Source organism: Quercus suber, unplaced genomic scaffold (assembly GCF_002906115.3).
Source record: "Quercus suber isolate HL8 unplaced genomic scaffold, Cork oak 2.0 scaffold_59, whole genome shotgun sequence".
Taxonomy (NCBI): Eukaryota; Viridiplantae; Streptophyta; class Magnoliopsida; order Fagales; family Fagaceae; genus Quercus; species Quercus suber.
The window spans coordinates 754,248-774,721 of NW_027069524.1; the positions used below are offsets into that span (position 1 = coordinate 754,248).

A 20,474-nucleotide genomic window follows, 5' to 3' on the forward strand; every position below is an offset into this window, starting at 1 on the left:
TCATTTTACAGGATCAGTTTGAGCTTGAAGGAGATTCCAACTTAGTAACGAAAACAGTAAATACAAAATGTGGAAGATTATTGAGTAGCGGCTCTAATAAGTTGTATCAGATTTATAAAAAGCTGGTACAATCTCATGGTGAAGACTATGCAAAAAGCCACCCGGCAAAGAATGTCACACTTGAGCAATGGACTAGACTCATTGAAGGGAGATGGACCAATAAGGACTGGCTGGTAAATTATTTATGCGTATATTATTATTATCCAATATTTACTATATTATGTTGTCAAATGATTAGATTAATACTTAGATGAAGTAAATGTATATTGTTTTATTCATGATCTAATAAATATCTTGAATGTTCTTTATTAGGAAAAATCAAGAATTAATTCTCAAAATAGAAGCAAAACTTCAGGCAAACATAGATGCGGGACAAAGGCACTTGCTGTTAAGGTTGATGAAGAGGTGCATGTTTTTTCATTTTCTTAAACCTTAGTATATTACATGTTGTGATTAATTAACTATAAATAACTAACACTCGAATGTTAATTAATTAGACAAATAATAATGGCGGTCAAGTTCCTGAATTGGCAAAAGTATAGAAAGATGTTCATTTTAATCCAAACACAAATAAGTGGATACACCATGACGATGAAGCGACATATGTATGTGTATCATTCCATCCCTATTATTCCATCTTTATCATGTTTGTAAAGTTATTACATATGTAGTATTAATGTTGTGATTGTTGTTTTTTTTTTTTTTTCCTCTTTCAAATGGTAGGAAACTATTCTCAAAGTGCAAGAGGATCATTGTCAAGATCCTAATGCAATTCCTCTTACACAAGAGGAAATCTCAAACTTGGTTTTTAAGAAAAAATCCAGTATTGTAAAAGGACTTGGCATGAGACCTTCATCTTCTCTAGTAACCACTGCCTTATCTAATTCCTCGGTAGAGTATATTCATCGGTTAGAAAAAGAGATAATTGAGCTCAAAGAGGCAAGAGTTAGGGACGAAGAGGAGCGAGCTAAGGAGCAAGAGGCGCGAGCTAAAGAGCAAGAGGCGCGAGCTAAGCAAGATGAGATCCAAAAGAATATTCTTAATTTTTTGTGGAGCAAGGGTTATGATGACGGTTTTAACTATGGGGGTGGTTCATCTTCAAGTTAAATCACTTATTGGTTAGTACTTTATCTTTAAGTTAAAACATTTCATTTTTTATGTATCATTTGAAACTAATTGTTAGAAATGTTTTTTATAGCATAGTTAATGTTTTTACTTTACAATTTTTACGTAGTAGTGTTTTTATATTTGTGCAGATTTCTTATTGGTGGCTTTAGGGGTCTTACTTTTGGCATTATTTGAAGACGTATGAGGACATCTTTTGGCTTTAGGGGGTTCTAATTATATTATGCTACATTTTTTGTATTGTTATAAAACATCTTAAATTATTGTATGTGTTGCAAACAATTATTGTATGGAAGGAGTTTGAATTTGATACTTGTTTTAATTTTAACTTGTGGAATGTATGGATCGATTTTTTATAATTGTGTTGTTGAAATAAATGTGTTAATCAAATGTGAGTTTTTAATAATATAATGACAGGTTACAGGTTAATATCAACATCATGAAAATAATAAAAACAGAAAATAAGTTTTAGTGACGAATTTTTTCGTCACAAATATGGCAACAAAAAATTGTTTTAGTGACGAAATATTTCGTCACTAAATGCAGTGGAATTTTGTAAGAAATGGTTTTAGTGACGAAACTTTTCGTCACTATATGTGCATGGATTTTTTTTAAAATAGTTTTAGTGACGAATATTTTCGTCACTATATGTACCCGAAAATAGTTTTAGTGACGAAATTTTTCGTCACTAAATATGATTTAATAAATTGAAATGGTTTTAGTGACGAAATATTTTCGTCACTAAATACTGTTTTTAGCGAGGAAAACATTTAGCGACGAAACGTTTTCGTCACTAAAAGTTTTTATTTTTTTTATTTTTTTATTTATACCAAATTGGACTTTTAGTGACGAAATTTTTCGTCGCTAGGACTTTTAGCGACGGGGCTACAACAACGAAACGAATTTCGTCACTAAAAGTCCAATTTCGTCACTAAAGTTTCTTAGTGACAAAAAACTGGACTTTTAGTGACGAATTTTTTCGTCACTAAAAATACATTTTCTTGTAGTGGTTCATTGCCCAATTTAGACTGATCAGCATATCACTCATCGCTCTATCCACCATCAAATTCACCATCTTCGCCCAAATTCTCCGATCCACTAATTTCAACTCCACCAAAGATTGCTCAACAATTCCGCCGATTATCACAATATATTCCGGCGACTCTATCTCTCTTTCCCCTTCTTTCTCTCTCTAACTATTTTGTTTGAAAACTCTCTCTCTCTTTGATATCACTACTTTTCTATTGAGGAAAACTTGTTGTTGTTGGGTTTATTTAATTTAATTTAATTCTTTTCTTTTCTTAAGTTTTTTTTTAGTTATTTCATTATTTGTTTTTTTTTTTTAATTTTCTGAGGTGGCTTTTTAATTATTAAAATGCTGACATGGTATTTTTAATATTATTTTATTCAGCATCTAACATGCCATCCACTCCGTTTGCCATGTAGGATTTTTTTATTAGTGGGTTGATGGCAGAGACCAAAATGGAATTGACTTTCCCTTTTTAGGGACTATAATAGTAGCAAAATCAAAATAGAGACCAAAATAGGAATCGGCTTAAAATGTAAGGACCAAAAGTTTATTTTCGCCAAGTTATAACTAGCACGAAGAGAAATGATATGTCCACAATATTTTCACAACATTTTTACAACAAATCCTAAGTGGTAAGTTGTTACTAGTTGTTATTGTTGGGGCAAAAAAGTAATTTGAATCAATAACAACTAACCATTTATGATTTTTTGTAAAAATGTTGTGGACAACATCTCTCCTATCACAAAATATTTTTTTCATTTCAATCAAAGTAGAACAAAATTGACAATACTACTCTCCTTTCTTTTTTTTCTTTCTTTCTTTTTTTTTTTTTTTAAGAAGAAAATTGACAATACTACTTAGTACCATTAATATGGTCAATTCCACCCCATTTATACCATAACGGAATAAATATTTCATTTTAGTCATAGAATTGGTACAATGAAACTCTTTTGTTATGTCTTCTCAAAAAAAAAAAAAATCTTTTGTTATGCATTAACTTAATTTTAGTGCATTTTGGCGTGTTTCAATCATTTTAACTTGTTTCAACCAATTTTGATTGGAATTTACATTTTGGTGGAGTGGAATCAATTATTTATCTCATCAAAAGCCTTGTAACTCAATTAGCACATGTTGTGGACAACACCTCTCCTACCACAAAATATTTATTTCATTTCAATCAAAGTAGAACATAATTGACAATACTACTCTCTTTTTTTTTTTTTCTTTTTTCTTTTTTTAATTATTAAGAAGAAAATTGACAATACTAATTTGTACCATTAATATGGTCAATTTCATCCCATTTATACCACAACGGAGTAACTATTTCATTTTAGTTATAGAATTGGTACAATGAAACTCTTTTGTTATGTCTTCTCAAAAAAAAAAAAAAAAAAAAAAACTAGTTGTAAGAATAAAATAAAATACAAAGTATATCACCAATAGAACTTTGTGGTCTCCTTTATTTGGGAATTAAATGGTAGTTTTTTTATATACTAAACTGGGCCTAAGTACGATCTTGAATCCTTTTGGTTTTGGATGGAGTTATGTTAAGGGGTTAAGTATGATTTTGGGTAATAGGATAATAATGACCTAGAATGTGAACTAGAGAGTGATCGGGGCGACTTTTGGTTCATGGTGACTAGTGTTTGTATATAATAAATAGGATGATTTTGGTGATATGTAATGGTGGTTTTAGTAGAGTTAAATGGTTTTCCTTTTTTTTAGTTGGGATATAGTTGGGGGTTGAATCTTAACAGCCTGTTTGGTTTGAGCAAAAAAATGGATGTATTTTGTATTTGTTTTTAATTTTTTGTGGAATCCACCACTAAAAACTTGTTTGGCTTTGTATTTGTATTTAGTTTTTATTTTTATTATCCAAAAAAATAGGATCAGAATACAAAAACTGAATACAAATTTTTAGTATTTTCGTTTTTTTGAAAATGAATACTGTACGTACCCAAATTCTACTATGTGGACCAGGATGAGAATTGGGCTCACAATCTACTTGTATAGTGGGCCTAGTATTTCCTACTAAGGGCAGTTCCATCTCAAATCACTCTATACTTCCCTTAATCCCGTGAACACCCTTGCTCTCCTCTCGGTGCTGCTCACCCCCAGGGTCTCCTTTTTCTCTCTCTCTCTCTCTCTTCTCTCAAAATTCCAACCCCTTTTCTCGTTCATTCTCTTTTATAGCCTAAAGTGGTGGAGCGTTTGATTACCTCCTAATCTCACTCGTGTGGTGGGATCCAATCTACTTATCCCTGATAAGGGTTAGGTCTGTTGGAAATGGTGTAATGCATTGGAACTGGTTCAGCCTCCAAAGATGCTGGCAGCGATATTCCCCAAGGCACTATCAAGCTGCGAGAAGTTGGCTTTCCCGAGCAAGTATGCTACTTTCAAGTCGTGGTTATCACAGGGCTCCTTCTCATATGTTCAAGACAAGATGGGCTCATCATGACACTTGGCTAATTTGGGCCTTAGAGTGGTTGCCCAAGATCAAAGGTCGACGGGAAAGGGGATCATACGCTGTGCTATAAGGCTGGGCCTCGACCCAGTGGCCTGGGGCATTCCCCATACAATAACCCCCCTTGATTCGTGCCTGGCCTCCAAGAATGAATCAAGGACAACCTGACCAGCGTCAGAGACTTCTCGAGGAACCCAGCCGTTAGTCATTAAACGAACAAGATGGCCATTAATACTCCCTCAAAAGGAGAGTTATGCCAGGCTGTCATGCTTAACCGCAATCATAACCTGACAATTCATAAACTGAGGGTGTGTGTGTGGGGTTTCAAAAAGAATTCAGAAAGGTTTTCCCGCCTCTCCACTCCATTAAATGCCTTCACCCTATAAATAGTTCCTTTCATTTCTTCAGATTACTTTTTGCTTCCCTACTCCTCAAAATTTCTCTCTGCCGAGCATACTCCTCCTGCGCACGGATCCTCCAACCAAGAGCACTACCTTCTAGAGCCCCAGTAAGTTTTCCTCTTTTCTTCTTCCTTTTCTTCAATTTCTTTTCCTCACTCTAGTATTAGGAATGAGTTATTCACACCTTCTTGACACTAAAGCAACTCTGCCTAGTTTTAGGGAAGCTTACAACATTCCCGAGGATGTAGATATAGCTTACTGCCATGAGGGTGACATCACTCTTCAGCGACGCCCTTATGTAGTGTTTTTCCCTTTGATGGCCATTTTGGAAGGAGGGGTTAGGCTCCCCGTAGATCCCCTTATACTCAATACCCTTAGGTTCTATGTTTTGTGTCCCGAGCAACTCCCTCCTAATTTTTACCAAGTAGTGAGCTGCGTTAGCTGCTTAAATCAGATATACGGGTTACAATTAGACTACCATGATATCAATTTTATATACAGTCTATGCGGTAACATTGGGACAGATTATTACTGAAAGTTAGAGATGTATGAGTACAGCTCATATCGTGCCTCCCCGACTCTAATAGAAATTCAACGAGAGAATACGTCCGGGTGGGTGGTAACTGGCTTGTCGGCGAGCTTACTTGCCCAACTTCGCCACGTGACGTTGGTCGGTATCCTACGTATCTAACTGTGTGGCTTTTGGTATTTTTCTCATTCTTATTTTCATCGAAACAGATACTAACCGACCTGTTCTTGTTTTGATGCAGAAGGAAAGAAGTTCAAACCACACATCAGAGTTGTGCATGTGAGAAATCTTAATTTTGTGCTCCGGTCAGAGATATTTTTGAATTCTGACGGGAAACTTCGTGCGTCCCACCTCATACTTGGCTGCAATCTGGTCTATTCATTGTGGCAACCTTTTGGACAGGCCCTACTAGTAGATAGCCCCTTATTGTCGTACATTAACGTACAGCATCCTAACTTTCTCCCCCCGAATCTTACCGTAGGCAAAGCTTAAGACTTCAGTCCCCATATAGTGAGAGCAGAGTCCCTAGTGCCTGGGAGGGATGACTCGGCAAATCTCGCCTCCCAAAACCAAACCATCCACAGACCTTTTGGTGAACCCGAAACCATAGTTCAACCGAGCGGGCAAGTAGCAACCGAGTCAGTAAATTCATCCGAAGTAGAAACTGATCAAATCAAGGGAGAGATGGTGTCAAAACTGACACTGACCCTCGACCATTTTTTGCTCGGTGCCCATCCTATCGCGCAATAGCAACAGCCTTAAGGCAGAAGCCCAACTCCCCTTCCTCCTCCTCTTGGCCGCTCCCGAAAAAGGCAGTGCATTATCGAACAACTGCCTAGGGTCACAGATGATACTCCTTCAAGAACCCCACCACCCTAAGCGTCTGGTGAGATCACTATCCAAGAACCTAATGGTGGTGCTGGCTAATTGCCCTTGTCGGGTCCAGTGTGGCGTCTTCCTCGCAGCCAAAAGTGGGCTAGCAGACTACCTTCAGGCTCGGCAATGAGCCCCTTCCTATGACGACCAGCGTCAGGACCTGGGTGTAGGGTGAAGGTGGGCAAGTTGCACGAAGTCTGGTACAGGGTTTCCTTTTGCCTGAGGATATGCATTTCTTCTCGGGTGGGATAAATGGATCGCTAGCTAACCAACTGTAGTGGCATACCATAGCAGTAACACACTACCCTTTCTTTTCTTTGTTGTATGAACACACTTATACTTTCTTTCTTTTCATGTTTGTCATCATTGTGTTGCTAGGCAGCGCAGCTGGCTTACATCATGGATGAACACCTAAAGGAGGCCGCCGAGGACGTCAACCGGGAGAAGGCTTTAAAAGATGTGGTCATTGCCACTGCCAAGGATAAGGGTAAGGCTGCTGAGGCCGCTGAGAAGAAGGCTCAAGCATCTGAGAAGGCCCAGGCATTAGTAGAAAAAAGGTTGGCAGAGATGGACATAAAGCTGGGGGGGACAGAGCTCAAACTGGCCGAAGCAGAGAGCTTGAACCTAGCACAGGCCGATGAGATTTCCAACCTTAAGGCGGCCCTTGAGGCTTGCGAGGAGAAATGGTATAATGAGGGCTTCGCGAACGCTGAAAATTTCGTGGAGGCCATTGTCTATCAAGCTTGGCAGTATGGGTTCGAGAAGGGATGGATGGCCACCCTTTAAGCCATGGGAGTGCCAGATGATTCTCCACTAAGGAATCCTAAGCAGATTCCCTTCCCGGTACCTCTTCTCCCCGTTTAAAGTCAATCCGGTGCTACTGACGAAGAGGATACCCCCAGCATGAGGGAGCTGGTGCGTGCCATTGACACTCACATGAAGTTCAGTCAGGAACTCATCAATCATGCTAGGGGGCAGGCACTTTAGGTACGATCCCCTAAAAGATCTTCAGTGCAGCTGAACCATTTTTACTTTCAAAAATTGGTTCATGGTCTGCTCTACCAACCTTAAGTACTCCATCATCCAAGGATCCTTGGCTTCAAAACTTCCTTGCACATGATTTACCACCAACCGAGAATCCGAGCAGACTTTTACCTCCTGGGCACCCAGGTCCAAGACAACTCTCAATCCAGCAAGCAAGGCTTCATACTCGGCTTCGTTGTTGGAAGCCCTAAAGTTCAACCTAAAGGAATGCTCCAACTTTATCCCCTCTGGAGTGATGATGACAATTCCAGCCCCAGCTCCTAGTGTGTTAGATGTACCGTCCACAAATACCTTCCACGGGTAGACTTCTACTTGACAAACTATCTCCCTTTCCATCCTCGGCGAAAACTCTGCAACAAAATCGGCAAGAACCTAACCTTTCACCGAACTTTTAGGTCTGTATCTAATGTCAAAAGAACCCAGTCAAGTTCCACACTTGGCTATCCTGCCCGTGAAATCAAATCTATTTAACAATGACTGTAAAGGATACTCAGTCAGTACATAGACGGTATGAGCTTGAAAGTAATAGGGCAACTTCCTTGTAGAATGGACCAGTGCTAATACCAATTTCTCTAGAGGCAAATACCTCATCTCGGCATCAACCAAGGTTTTGCTGACATAATATATTGGTTATTGCACGCCTTGATCCCTCAGCAATACGGCGCTCACGTCGTGCTCGAACACCAAGAGATACATGAATAAATCATCGCCGGGTTTTGGGGTCGACAACATAAGTGCCTACACCAAATATTCCTTTAAACCCTGAAAAGTCGTTTTGCACTCTTTGTTCCACTAAAATCTCCTCCACTTCTTTAAAAGCTGGTAAAATGGATGACACCAGTCGGCAAACTTGGAAATGAACCAGTTGAGGGCAGCCAGCATGTCAGTCAATACCTGGACTTCCTTTGGATTGCTCGGGGGCTTGAGGCACTCTACAGCTTTAATCTGGTCGAGGTTGATCTCTATTCCTCGACTAGTGATCAAATACCCCAGGAACTTACCAGCCCTCACTCCAAAAGTGCACTTGTCGGCATTGAGGCGCAGCTTATGTTGTCGGAGTACTTCGAACACCTCTTTAAGATCATCAATGTGCAGCACCTCCCGTTTTCTTTTAACACCATATCATCAATGTACACTTCCACCGTATGCCTAATCTTATCCCTGAACATCCTCATCATCATCCGCTTGTAAGTGACTCCCGCATTCTTTAGCCCAAATGGCATTACAGTATAGTGGTAGTTGGCGTCAGGAGAGATAAACACTGTCTTCTCCTGATCCTCGGCGGCCAATGTAATTTGATGATAACCTTGGAAAGCGTCTATAAAACTCATCCTCGGGTGACCGTACATAGCTACTACTAGTTGATCAATCTTTGGCATGGGGAAAAGGGTATTTTGGGCATGCTCAGTTCAAATCAGTAAAATCAACACAAACCCCCCATTTCCCATTCTTCTTCCTTACTACTATGGTATTAACAAGCCATTCTGGGAAGAAAACCTCTTTTATAGCTCCTGGCTCTTTTAACCTTTTGACCTCTTACTGGACGACTTCAATGTGTTCCTTAGCCGACCTCTTTGGTTTCTACTTCCTGGGAAGGAACATTGGATCTACATTAAGCCTATGAACTATGAACTCAGAATCTACCCAGGGCACTTCTACGGGCTCCAGGCAAATACATCTGCATTCTGTACAAGAAATAGCAGCATTTCCACCTTATCCTCGTCCTTCATACCTGCTCCTATCTGGAAACTCCTATCATTGTCCAGTAGTATTCTTACTTTTATTATGTCCTCGGCACAGCTAGCCCCCTTTCCCCCCTAAGGTTCCTGTAATTGCTATAATGGGACCTCCTCGGCTAGTTCCTTCTGTCTAATCTCCCAGTAAATAGCGGCCACCAAGCACTACCTGACCACTTGCTGGTTTCCCTTCACTATAGCAATACCGTGCTCAGTGTGGAATTTGACCTTAACATGCAGAGTAGACGGGACTGCCTCCATCGCTTGAATCCATGGCCTTCCAAGAATCACAATATACGGGGAAAATGAAGTGACCACTAAAAAGGTCATCATTACTTCCTTGGCTTTCATATATATGGGAAGTGAGATCTGCACCTCCAGGATTACCATCCGACCATCAAACCCCACCAAGTGTGTGTTATACTTAGAAAGATCTTCAATTTTCAATCCAAGCCCCCTAAACAGGTCGGGATACATCATTTCTGCACCACTTCCCTGATCTATCAATACTCTCTTTACTATAAAACCATTTATCTGGGATGTGACCACCAAAGCATCGTAGTGTGGCTGGATTGTCCCTTCTAGGTCGTCATCATTAAAGGCAATGGGCTCCCAAGTAAGCTTCAATTTCTTCTCAGAGGGTTGTTCGTCTGGACAACTTTCCACTGGAACCACTACCAGTATCCATCTCCTCCTGGTCACTAGGGTACTTGTTGAAGCTGCATGGATGACTTTTATCACTCCCAAAGGGGGTAGAAGAGGGCTTCCCCAAGGTCGTGTACCCTACCCAGCATCCTGGTTTCTTATGTCTACAACAAACTCCTTCAAGTACACCCCTCACTAACTATTCTAAATGATCTTTTAACACCCTGCACTATTCGATGGTATTTCCCTTATCCCTATGATAAGTTTAGTACAAGTTCTGATTTCTTCTTGATGGGTCACCCCCCTTTTTTTTTTGGTCACTAAAAGTATGGTTCGTCTTGATTTGGTCCACAATTTTGTGTATTGGCTCCTCGAACATCACATTCATTTTCCTCACTTGTGTGCCCGATTCCTAGATCCTCAAATCCTTTTGAGGCCTCAACTGAAAGCCACCTTGCTGAGGTTGACTCGTGATCAGGGCCTTACCTTTGATCTATTGTCGATCATCCTCTAACCTTTTATACTCTTCTATACGCCTCATCAATTGCCTCATGTCCTCAGGAGGTCTCCTGATCAACGAATCATGTAATTTTGAATCCTCAGGCAATCCTAATCAGAAAGTGCTTACAACGATTTTTTCATTACCCCCACTGATCTCGTTGTACAGTTCTCAGTACCAGTTAGTATAGCTATGAATAGTCTCCCTGGCTCCCATTATCGTAGACAGTAGCGCGCCCATGGGTTATGGAACCCGACTGCAGGTCATAAACCGAACACCTAACTCTTAAATAAGCTTGGAAAAATTGTGAATTGAGCCTTTCCTTAACCTATTGAACCACCTTAAAGCGGTGGGGCCGAGACTAGAAGGAAACAACTTACACATCAGCGCATCGTTGTGACTGTGCAAGGACATCATCTGGATATAATGGCGTACATGCTCTACCAGATTCGTTTTCCCGTCATAGGAGTTAAACAGAGGCCTTATGAATCTGCTTGGCATAGGCGCCCGTTCGATATCACCCAAGAACGAGGATCGAGTTGCTCTGCACAACGCTCAGTTCATAGCGTCCATGGCGACATTCCGGGGCCGTCATCCTTCTGGGGAGATTGAGTCCCTATCTGCATACTCCTAAGTCCGATCCCGGTGCCAATGGCAACCGGATTGATGGGACCTCTTCCTATAACCATCTCCCCCATTGGCTGATCCTCTGCATGCTCCTCATAATCCCTTCTCTGATGCCTACCTCTTGCTTCCAACTCTAAATCTCTTACTAACCTACGTAAGCGTTCAAGTTCCTCATCCCTTTTGTCAAAATGCTCACGCCCCGAAATGCTTGACAGTGTCCATGTGTTTGGAACGACCTTCTCCAAGGCCAGACTGTCTTCCTCTTACCCGTACTCCTTGTCCTCATGCCCCTTCTATCTCCTTTCCTGCCAAGTGGATCCCCGAGAAGAACTCCTAGAGCCACTTTCAGCATAACTACCAGATCGTCTCTCAAACATCTCACACGCATGATTCTTGGTAGAATCGCAGCTATGTAGGAAATCCCCACAGAAGGCGCCAATTGTACATACCCAAATTCTACTATGTGGACCAGGATGAGAATGGGCTCAAAATCTACTTGTATAGTGGGCCTAGTATTTCCTACTAAGGGCAGTTCCATCTCAAATCACTCTGTAACTTCCCTTAATCCCGTGAACACCCTTGCTCTCCTCTCGGTGCTGCTCACCCCCAAGGTCTCTTTCTCTCTCTTTTTTTCTCTCTCTCTCTCTCTCTCTCTCTCTCTCTCTCTCTCTCTCTCTCTCTCTCTTTTCTCTCCAGAATTTCCAACCCCTTGTTCTCGTTCAATTCTCTTTTTTATAGCCTAAAGTGGGTGGAGGCATTATGATTACCTCCTGATCTCACTCGTGTCAGTGGGATCCAATCTACTTATCCCTGATAAGGGTTAGGTCTGTTGGAAATGGTGTTAATGGCATTGGAACTAGTTCTAGGCTCCAAAGATTGCTCGGCAGCGATATTCCCCAAGGCACTATCGAGTCGCTAAGAATGTTGGCTTTCTCGAGCAAGTATGCTACCGTTCAAGTCGTGGTTAATCAGCAGGGGCTCACTTCTCATATGTTCAAGACAAGATGGGCTCATCATGACACTTAGGCTCAATTTGGGCCTTAGAGTGTGTTCGGCCCAAGATCAAAGGTCCGACGGGAAAGGGGATCATACGCCATGCTATAAGGCTTGGGCCCATGGCCCAGTGGGCCTAGGGCCATTCCCCATACAAATACAATGACATTTTCGTAAAAAAATCAAATATGTAAGTCCCACTATTACTAACTGTCACATCAAATAACACTCACTCTCTCTATTTGTTAGTAGTTATTAGAAAAAAAAAAAAAAAAGTGAAAAAAGGAAGAAAAAGCGTAAAATGATGCCAAATAAAAAATGAGTACAAGATTTGAGGATAAAAAAATTTAGTACAAAAAATTAAAATAGAAAATGAATATAACCTCAATACAAATCAAACAGGCCCTAAATGTCTCTGTTGAAAACACCAAGATGTGCTAATTGAGTTACAAGGCTTTTGGTGAGATAAATAATGGATTCCACTCCACTGAAATGTAAATTCCAATCAAAATTAGTTGAAACAAATTAAAATGATTGAAACACGCCAAAATTCACTAAAATTAAGTTAATGCATAACAAGAGTTTTGTGTGAAATATAAAGAGTATATATTAAACTTAAAAAAAAAAAAAAAAAAAAAAAGGATCTCTAGACAATTCCTATTATTAGGATTAAGAAAAAACCTTTTAATTACGAAATCATACTGGTAGTTACTTTTATTATATTTTTACTTTGATGTGTTCTAAATTAAATAAATAGTTAGGTTACTTAGTTATATCAATTTTATTCTACTAATGTAAATTAATATATAGAGAATAAAATTAGTGGCAACCCAAAATGGTACGATACATCGGTATCGATATATATAGATATATGTAATATATAATATGTTTATCTGTTGTTCAGGCGCATCTATATACACACACATACGTGCGCATGGTATCGTGCCTATGTTTGTCAATTCCCTTCAAATTTGACTTCACCACAAGGCTTAAGTCTTAACTAGCCAACTCCGATTCAAGGGATTCATACTTGTAGTCTCATTTGAGGAAACTATAGTGACATTATCTAGTCAACAACAGTTTCTATATTAGGTTATATATATATATATATATATATATTAGTTAGTTGAAATATGAAGAGTTATTTTTCTTAGCGAAAATATTCAATGCGAAATCATAACATTCTTATGTATTGCAAAACAAGGTAACACCACACTTCTCCTCAAAAAAGAAAAAAGAAAGGTAACAGCACACTACAGGCAATAAGGCTGAACTAACGAGTACCATTGGTCCATGACCATGAGCTATACTAAAATCCCAGTGTATTTGGTGAATAATCGTGTTACACCTATACCCACTTCACAAAAGCAAAAATAAGCCCAATGAGCAATGACACATGTATGCATACAAAGTAAAATGACCTATAATACATTAAAAAGGCCTATTGAAAATTCAAAATCCCCCCTTAGTTGCTTTTGTAGCCAGAATTCCTTTCTTCACAGACAATGCAATGTCTCAATACTCCAACATTCCGAAGACAACATATATGTGTCCAATTGATTACATATAGTCTCATCCACTATTAACATCAATAGCATCATCAGCATCATTGGCTTCCCTTTATCTAAAAGGATGGCATTTGCATTAACCCAGTACCTCTTTTTGGCTTGGGAGGATGATTTACGAGTAAAATTGATAGGTCTTGGCTTTAATTACGATAGACCTCAATCCTCCAATTGGGGATAAAATCATTAAGCAAAGGCCAAAAAAAATGCAGATCTGAAATCAATGAAGCCAAATAAGTTCAACTAAACTTAAAGTTCCAAGCAAATCAAAACATAATGACAAAGGAACAAAAATCAAGTGGAACTTACCCAGTTAGTCCACCAAGATAAACCGAATCTCCTTGGTTTGTAGATGGCAAGCCACATGATACAAGGGAGCTGAGGATTAAAAACAAGGAGAGTCAGAGATTATATGAAAGTTCTTTTTCTAGGATCGTAATTGCTCCAACAAAATTTACAAATAGCATTTTTCTAAAATGAAGGATGACAAAGATTCATGACAGGGTGTGGCTTACGAAATATGTAGTTGGGGCAAAAGCAAATCCTCCAAAAAATCCAAGAAGTCCGCCGAAGAAAGGGAAGGTAATGCCAACGAACATGGTAAATGCTGCAATAGAAAAATGTCATACAAAATTAAGTTCAAACCAAGCCCATAAATTGGTTTTTGATCCCACAGCATTATTTGACATGAGCATAAGGGGGAGAGGAGTTTACTTACCGACGTATACATTACGTGTAATGAAACGCAGAGTACTTGTAGGCCGGAAATTCAATTTCTTTACCAATACAGTTTCTATCATGTCAAACACTGGCATTGCATAAATCTACATAAAAAAAATTCAAATAGGAGTTTGATTAATAAGATGTTATGTTATAGATATGAGGAAAAATATGTAAAGCTTAAACAAATATTGTAGAGTTTGGGCATTACCTGATAGCTTCCAATAACATGGATGACAACAAACATGTTAGCCGTTGCAATAAGCCATTTAGGCTTCTCTAATGAGATGAGAATATTATCTTCAACAGCATTTCCAAACATCCAATATCCAATCAGGGCAACAGGAAAGTAACACAAAGCCACAACTATATAGGCAACGACAACTCCTCTCCACATAGGCCCCTTTGATGGCTTTTCTGGTGTAGATGGGATTGTGGCTTGGATCTCCAATACCACATTGTGACCAGCATAGGCAAAAGCCACATCACCCAAGGCATTGAAGAAGTTGAAGACTGTTCCGGTAGTAGACTTGGCTTTGTAGCCGTATTGCACATCTTGCTGAACACCTTTGTTAAGAGAAGCTGCCCAGGCAATGGTAGAGTAGCTGCCAAACAAAATACCAATCACATATTAGCATATTGCATATTGTTTAGAGAAATGAAACACTATAAGATTAAAGTGCGTTTGGATGAGCATTTTGCTGATATGCTTGTTTGCTGAAAGTTGATTGAAGTATAGTTTTGCATGGAAGAAGTAATGCTTTAAAGAATTGTACATAAACCAAAAGCAATTCTAGCTTGTTACAAAAGTTGGCACATAATTTTAGAGAAATGAAATGCACATACCTTAAGGACATGACTGCAGCAGCCAAAGAGACACCGGAGATAGCGTTGAGGTTGGGAAGGTGGGAGAGCACAAAGTGAACAGAGGCAAAGATCATAATGAAGTATGTTAATTTGATATGTTTACAGTCAGTACAGACGGTGTCATGGACCTTCTGCAATGATGTCCCACCAGTGACCATATAGACTATGTTCACACCAACTTCAACAATGAGCTGTTGAGGCACCACAATATAAAGACCAAGCTTTTCACCAAAGGCATGCTGACCCAGTTCATGGTATCTATCAAACCGTTTTCCTGGTACCATTTCGTGCATCTCAACCATTTGCCATAGAGTGTACAAAGTAATGATCCAGGATAGGACTAGTATTGCGACACCAGGACCCCTGAAATTGATAAAGGGAAGCTCAGTTTAGAAAGTCATTTCTTAAATACTAGACAAAGGTTAACATAATTGTAAAACAACATTAAAAACATACCATCCAAGCTCTGACATAGCATAAGGGAGACTGAGGACACCAGCTCCAACCATGGCAGTGACATTGTGGAAAGCTGAATACCACCATTTTGCATTCCTTGAAGAAGTAATTGGAAGCCAATCATCAATAGCCTTCTGCTTTGCTAATTTCTCATCAATCTGTATTTGACAATCACACAAGTCTTCATCAGTATCAATGACAGTTTACAAGCAATGCTTTATTGCTTATTGCTTATTTAGTTTTTTTCTTTTCTTTTCTTTTCTTTTTATGCATAATTTTTTTAAAACTTCATTTTATTTTTTTCGCCTTATAATTATATTTTTATTCTCTTTGAATAAATAAGCCAATTCAAAGGAGCACTAAAATCAATAATGTTGGAACTAGAAAAACTAAAAAGAAGGAATATAAATTATTTGTCTCACTTTTTATATTCCACTTTATACTCCATTAGTCATAACTTATCATGTATTCATTTGACTTTATTTATAAATTAACTAAAGTTTAAAATGAAAAAAAAATATATTCAAATACTTGTTATACCATGATTGGTGAAACATGAAGTGGAATACAACAAATAGGACAACTATTTGTATCTAGAAAGAAGTTTTTTTTTTTTTTTTTTTAATAGAGCTTTTTAGTGGTAACTTAATCCAATAAAATTGAAGTTAGTGAACATCAAGATCCAAAAGAAAAAGATAGTGTATTGGTGAACATCATGAATGTGTGCCTTTCCCTTGAAATTGGAACTCATTTTCATATAAACTAGTTTTGGGGGTATGCACAAAATTATGATGTTTCCCAAGTGCTGGAGTGGAGGGGTCTAATTGCAGATTACCTTAAAAGTCCTAGGTGCACTAGAGTAATTCTTGAAAGTTGAAGCTTATTATATATTGGGTGATTTAGGTTTATATAATTTGGCAACTAGGCAAATATCCCCAAGTCTTTGGAAAAGTTAACAGGCCAAACAGTTGCCAACTTGTTAGTTGTCAGCTTGTATACAAAGTCAAATATGTGTCTTATTCACATCAAAGAGAACCCACTTCGTTTGTTTGAAGTTTGAACTTTATTTAACGCTGATATGGGCTAATGGGCCCATGGAGTTGTAAATTCTCCATCGGCTGCTTATGCATGAACCCACATCAAACACGTCCACAAAACCTAGTAGAGACCGACTCGCCTCCAATCACATTTCCACTCAAATTGACCTTTTTTTTTTTTATTTTTTATTTTTTATATCCTATTCCTAAATATTACTTGGTATCAAATGGACAAAACTCCTTTTAGCTCTGCCTATAATTATATTTCTCTCCCACTTCCCTAGCAAACCGGAAAAGCTCAATTACTTTTTCATGTATTTTAAAAAGCCCCCTAGTTGTTTGTTGTCTTATAGATATTGTTAAAGTTGTATACCGGAAAAGCTCAATTACTTTTTCATGTATTTTAAAAAGCCCCCTAGTTGTTTGTTGTCTTATAGATATTGTTAAAGTTGTTGTGTAATTGTGAGTAATTGAAAGCATAAAAGAGAGTATACACAAAAGTTTATGTGGTTTGGCTTGATGGCCTATGCTTATCGTGAAATGTCATTGACGACTAAATATTCTTATTAAGCTCTTATTTACAGTGAACCAAATATAAGGTCTATATACTTAAAAAATATTTAATTAACTAATCCTACACTAATCCTAGACTAATCAAATGGAAATTTTTACTTGTTCTACAACTACATGGACCTATAATTAGTTAAACTCTCTCTCTCTCTCTCTCTCTCTATATATATATATATATGTATGTTGTTTTTGACTGGTACTATGTAGAAAAATCACTTTTACATTAAGTCTCCCAATTTCACTAAAAAAAAAAAACCTCCTAATCACAGTACCTGCAGCGGCTATTCTACCCTTACATGAAAGTAATGAAACTACTAATAAAATAAGAATTAATTGTTCTATTCCTTTAGTCAAAAAAAAAAAAAAAAAAGAAAAAAGGTTCTATTCATGTTTTTAAATAGTATAACAATTAACGAACACGCAAATTTGGTAACCATGCATCTTTTCTCTCGTCTTCATTAATTGTTCTATTCATGTCACGCAAAGAAGGCAGAGTCACATGGAACTCGGTATAAAGAAACCGGGTTGTACCAAGATCACCGGCCTAAAATTTGGCAGACATGAGGATGACTCCTTTATATATATATACAAAAAAATGACTACAAGTTTGGTGTTCAACACAAAATAAAGTTTTTTTTTTTTTTTTTTGGTGGGTGGAAAACGCAAAGAATTTTATTAATACATTACACCAGATGCCAAAATACAACCTCCGTAGAGTTGATTTTATTTTTTATATAACATATAGTAGAATTTTAATCCACTTCATAATAATTATCTTTTGTTGTCAAGTCAACAAGTCAAAACATCAATTGGTTTTTAGATTTAAGTATAGGTGAGACTCGATATTTCATGCTAAAAATTATTTTTTATCATCATTGAACGTGGTTAAAATTTTATTATGTTTAAAAATTTTAAAAAAGAAAAAACCATTATTTAAAGGAAAAGAAGGTTAGAGACACACAAAAAAATCCACATCTTGCGTGGCGAATTACAAGCAGCGAAAAAAGCGTTGACCGAAGCATGACGCGTATACATTAATTGAAAATATCTTTATTAGCCTCTCGGCTAAGATCCGTTTAAGACAGAGGAGAAAAATCACATGAGACCAGCAAGAGGGGTCCACGCGTGAATTAAAAAGAGCCCAACAGGCAACATGCAGCGATGGGCGGTAAAAATCAAATAAAAATTTGGAAATTAAAGATGCCGTAAAGAATGGGTTGAGATAATTAAGGAAGAGTCTTCCTTCCTTTACCTAATTCTCTCCTCATAACCATTTCATGATCTCATGCTTGGGAAAAATTTGAATCAGAAAGACCAATAGTTTATGTTTCTAAGAAAATTGTGTAGCACAGTTACATTATTATTATTATTATTATTATTTTTGGCTGAAGTCAACTACATACTCCCATTATAATGTAATAATGTAACAACAAACATATGACCCCAATAAAATTATATAGTGATTATATTTATAAAGCGAGAAGAACCAATGAAAAATATTTATAAACCTGTAAATTTAGTTTTGTGAATGTTACGTATTCTAGCCAGTTTGCATTTTCAAAATGGGATCATATAATTATATACATATATTGAGCAAAAATGGTTTCATTTTCTTTCCTTCAAAAGGAAATCTCTCTTCAGAGAACTCAAAAAGTCCTAATTCATAACTAAGAAGAAGAAGAAGAAGAAGAAGAAAGAAAAATATTGCACACAAAAGCATACAGAATACTTAAACAAGAAAGAAAAAAAGCTAAAGACAGAAGTCCAACAACTTAGGAAATTTAAAGTATTGCTGCATTTATACATCTAACGTATAACTCATGCAAACGTATGAATATAATTAAAATTAAACATAATTTTTATTATAAAAATATAAATAATTACTTTCTTCATCTTATTTTGTTTTCTTGTTTAAAAAGTCAAATTTTTTAAGAGAATATCATTTATTGTTTTGTCTGTCTTTTAAAAATTATAAGTTTCCAAAACTACCCTTAAATAAATTTATCAAAAAATTGAATTAGTAAATTAATAAGGGTATAATAGGAACATTAGTAAATTAATGGCTTTTATTTTTAGAAATAGGACAATATTTTGGGATATCCCAAAATGGAATAGAGGACAAACAAAGTGAGAGGAGGGAGTAGTTAAATTATTAAAATATATATATATATATCATGTAACACATGCTAATATACATGTAGATATATTTAGAATTAAACACAATTTTTATCATAAAAATATAAATAATTAGTCAAATTATTTTTTTTAAGGTAAATATAGTTTATCACATATTAACATTTTTACTTAAATTTAATACTATTTATGATCAATTTTTTTCTTTCTAATTTTTAATAAGATAGTGTATGTGGTGATCTTTGTTGTGTGGTGATTTTTATTGAGTATATGTGATTTTTTTTTTAATTTTTTATTTTTAATATTATATTCTTAGTATCTTGAACTCATTAACTCACTTGGCATAAAGATTAAAAAATTTAAGTGGACACATGACACAAACTTAAGTAGATAATTATGGTATGGTGCCCAAATAAATTAGACACTTAGTGCAAAATTGGATTCTAATTTCAAATTCTAATTGAACTTTCTCTAAGTTTTGCCTATTAATATATATATATATATATATATATAAAACTAGCATGTAACCCATGCAAACGCATGGATGCATTTAAAATTAAACACACTTTTTATTATAAAAATGTAAATAATTAGTCAAATTATTTTTTAAAAAAATAGCATGTAACACATGCATAAATATAGATATATTTAAAATTAAACACAATTTTATCTTAAAAATATAAATAATTAGTCAAATTATTATTTTTAAGTAAACGTAATTAGTCACATATTAAAATTCTTACCTAAATTTAATACTACTTATGATAATTTTTTTTCTAATTTTTAATAAGATAGAACGTATAATAATTTTATTGAGTATATGTGATTGTTTATTTTATTTTATTTTTTATAATTCGTTAATATTAGATTCTTAGTATTTTGCACTCATTAATCCACTTGGCACAAAGATTAAAAAAAAAAAAAAAACTTAAGTGGACACATGTCACAAACTTAAGTGGATAATTATGGTGTGGTTCTCATATAAATTTAGACACATGACACAAAATTGAATTCTAATTTCAAATTTTAATTGAACTTTTTCTTAATTTTATCTATTAATATATACTAGTGTGTAACTCCTGCATATGCACGGGTAC

At 36.7% G+C, this 20,474-nt stretch overlaps 1 protein-coding gene across 1 annotated transcript in view; it reads right to left on the reverse strand.

Annotated features, from left to right (window-relative positions):
* Nucleotides 1-13,191: 13,191 nt before the first annotated feature.
* The window catches only part of LOC111992513 (lysine histidine transporter 1), a 7,518-nt gene continuing 235 nt past the window's right edge, over nucleotides 13,192-20,474 (reverse strand). Inside the window, exons 2-8 of the mRNA XM_024024383.2 lie at nucleotides 15,638-15,795; nucleotides 15,161-15,544; nucleotides 14,526-14,919; nucleotides 14,313-14,418; nucleotides 14,110-14,201; nucleotides 13,904-13,972; nucleotides 13,192-13,808 (exon numbers count right to left, since the gene is read on the reverse strand). Coding sequence (XP_023880151.1) covers nucleotides 13,710-13,808; nucleotides 13,904-13,972; nucleotides 14,110-14,201; nucleotides 14,313-14,418; nucleotides 14,526-14,919; nucleotides 15,161-15,544; nucleotides 15,638-15,795 — 1,302 coding nt within the window. The 3' untranslated portion in view covers nucleotides 13,192-13,709. The remainder of the gene's footprint in view (nucleotides 13,809-13,903; nucleotides 13,973-14,109; nucleotides 14,202-14,312; nucleotides 14,419-14,525; nucleotides 14,920-15,160; nucleotides 15,545-15,637; nucleotides 15,796-20,474) is intronic.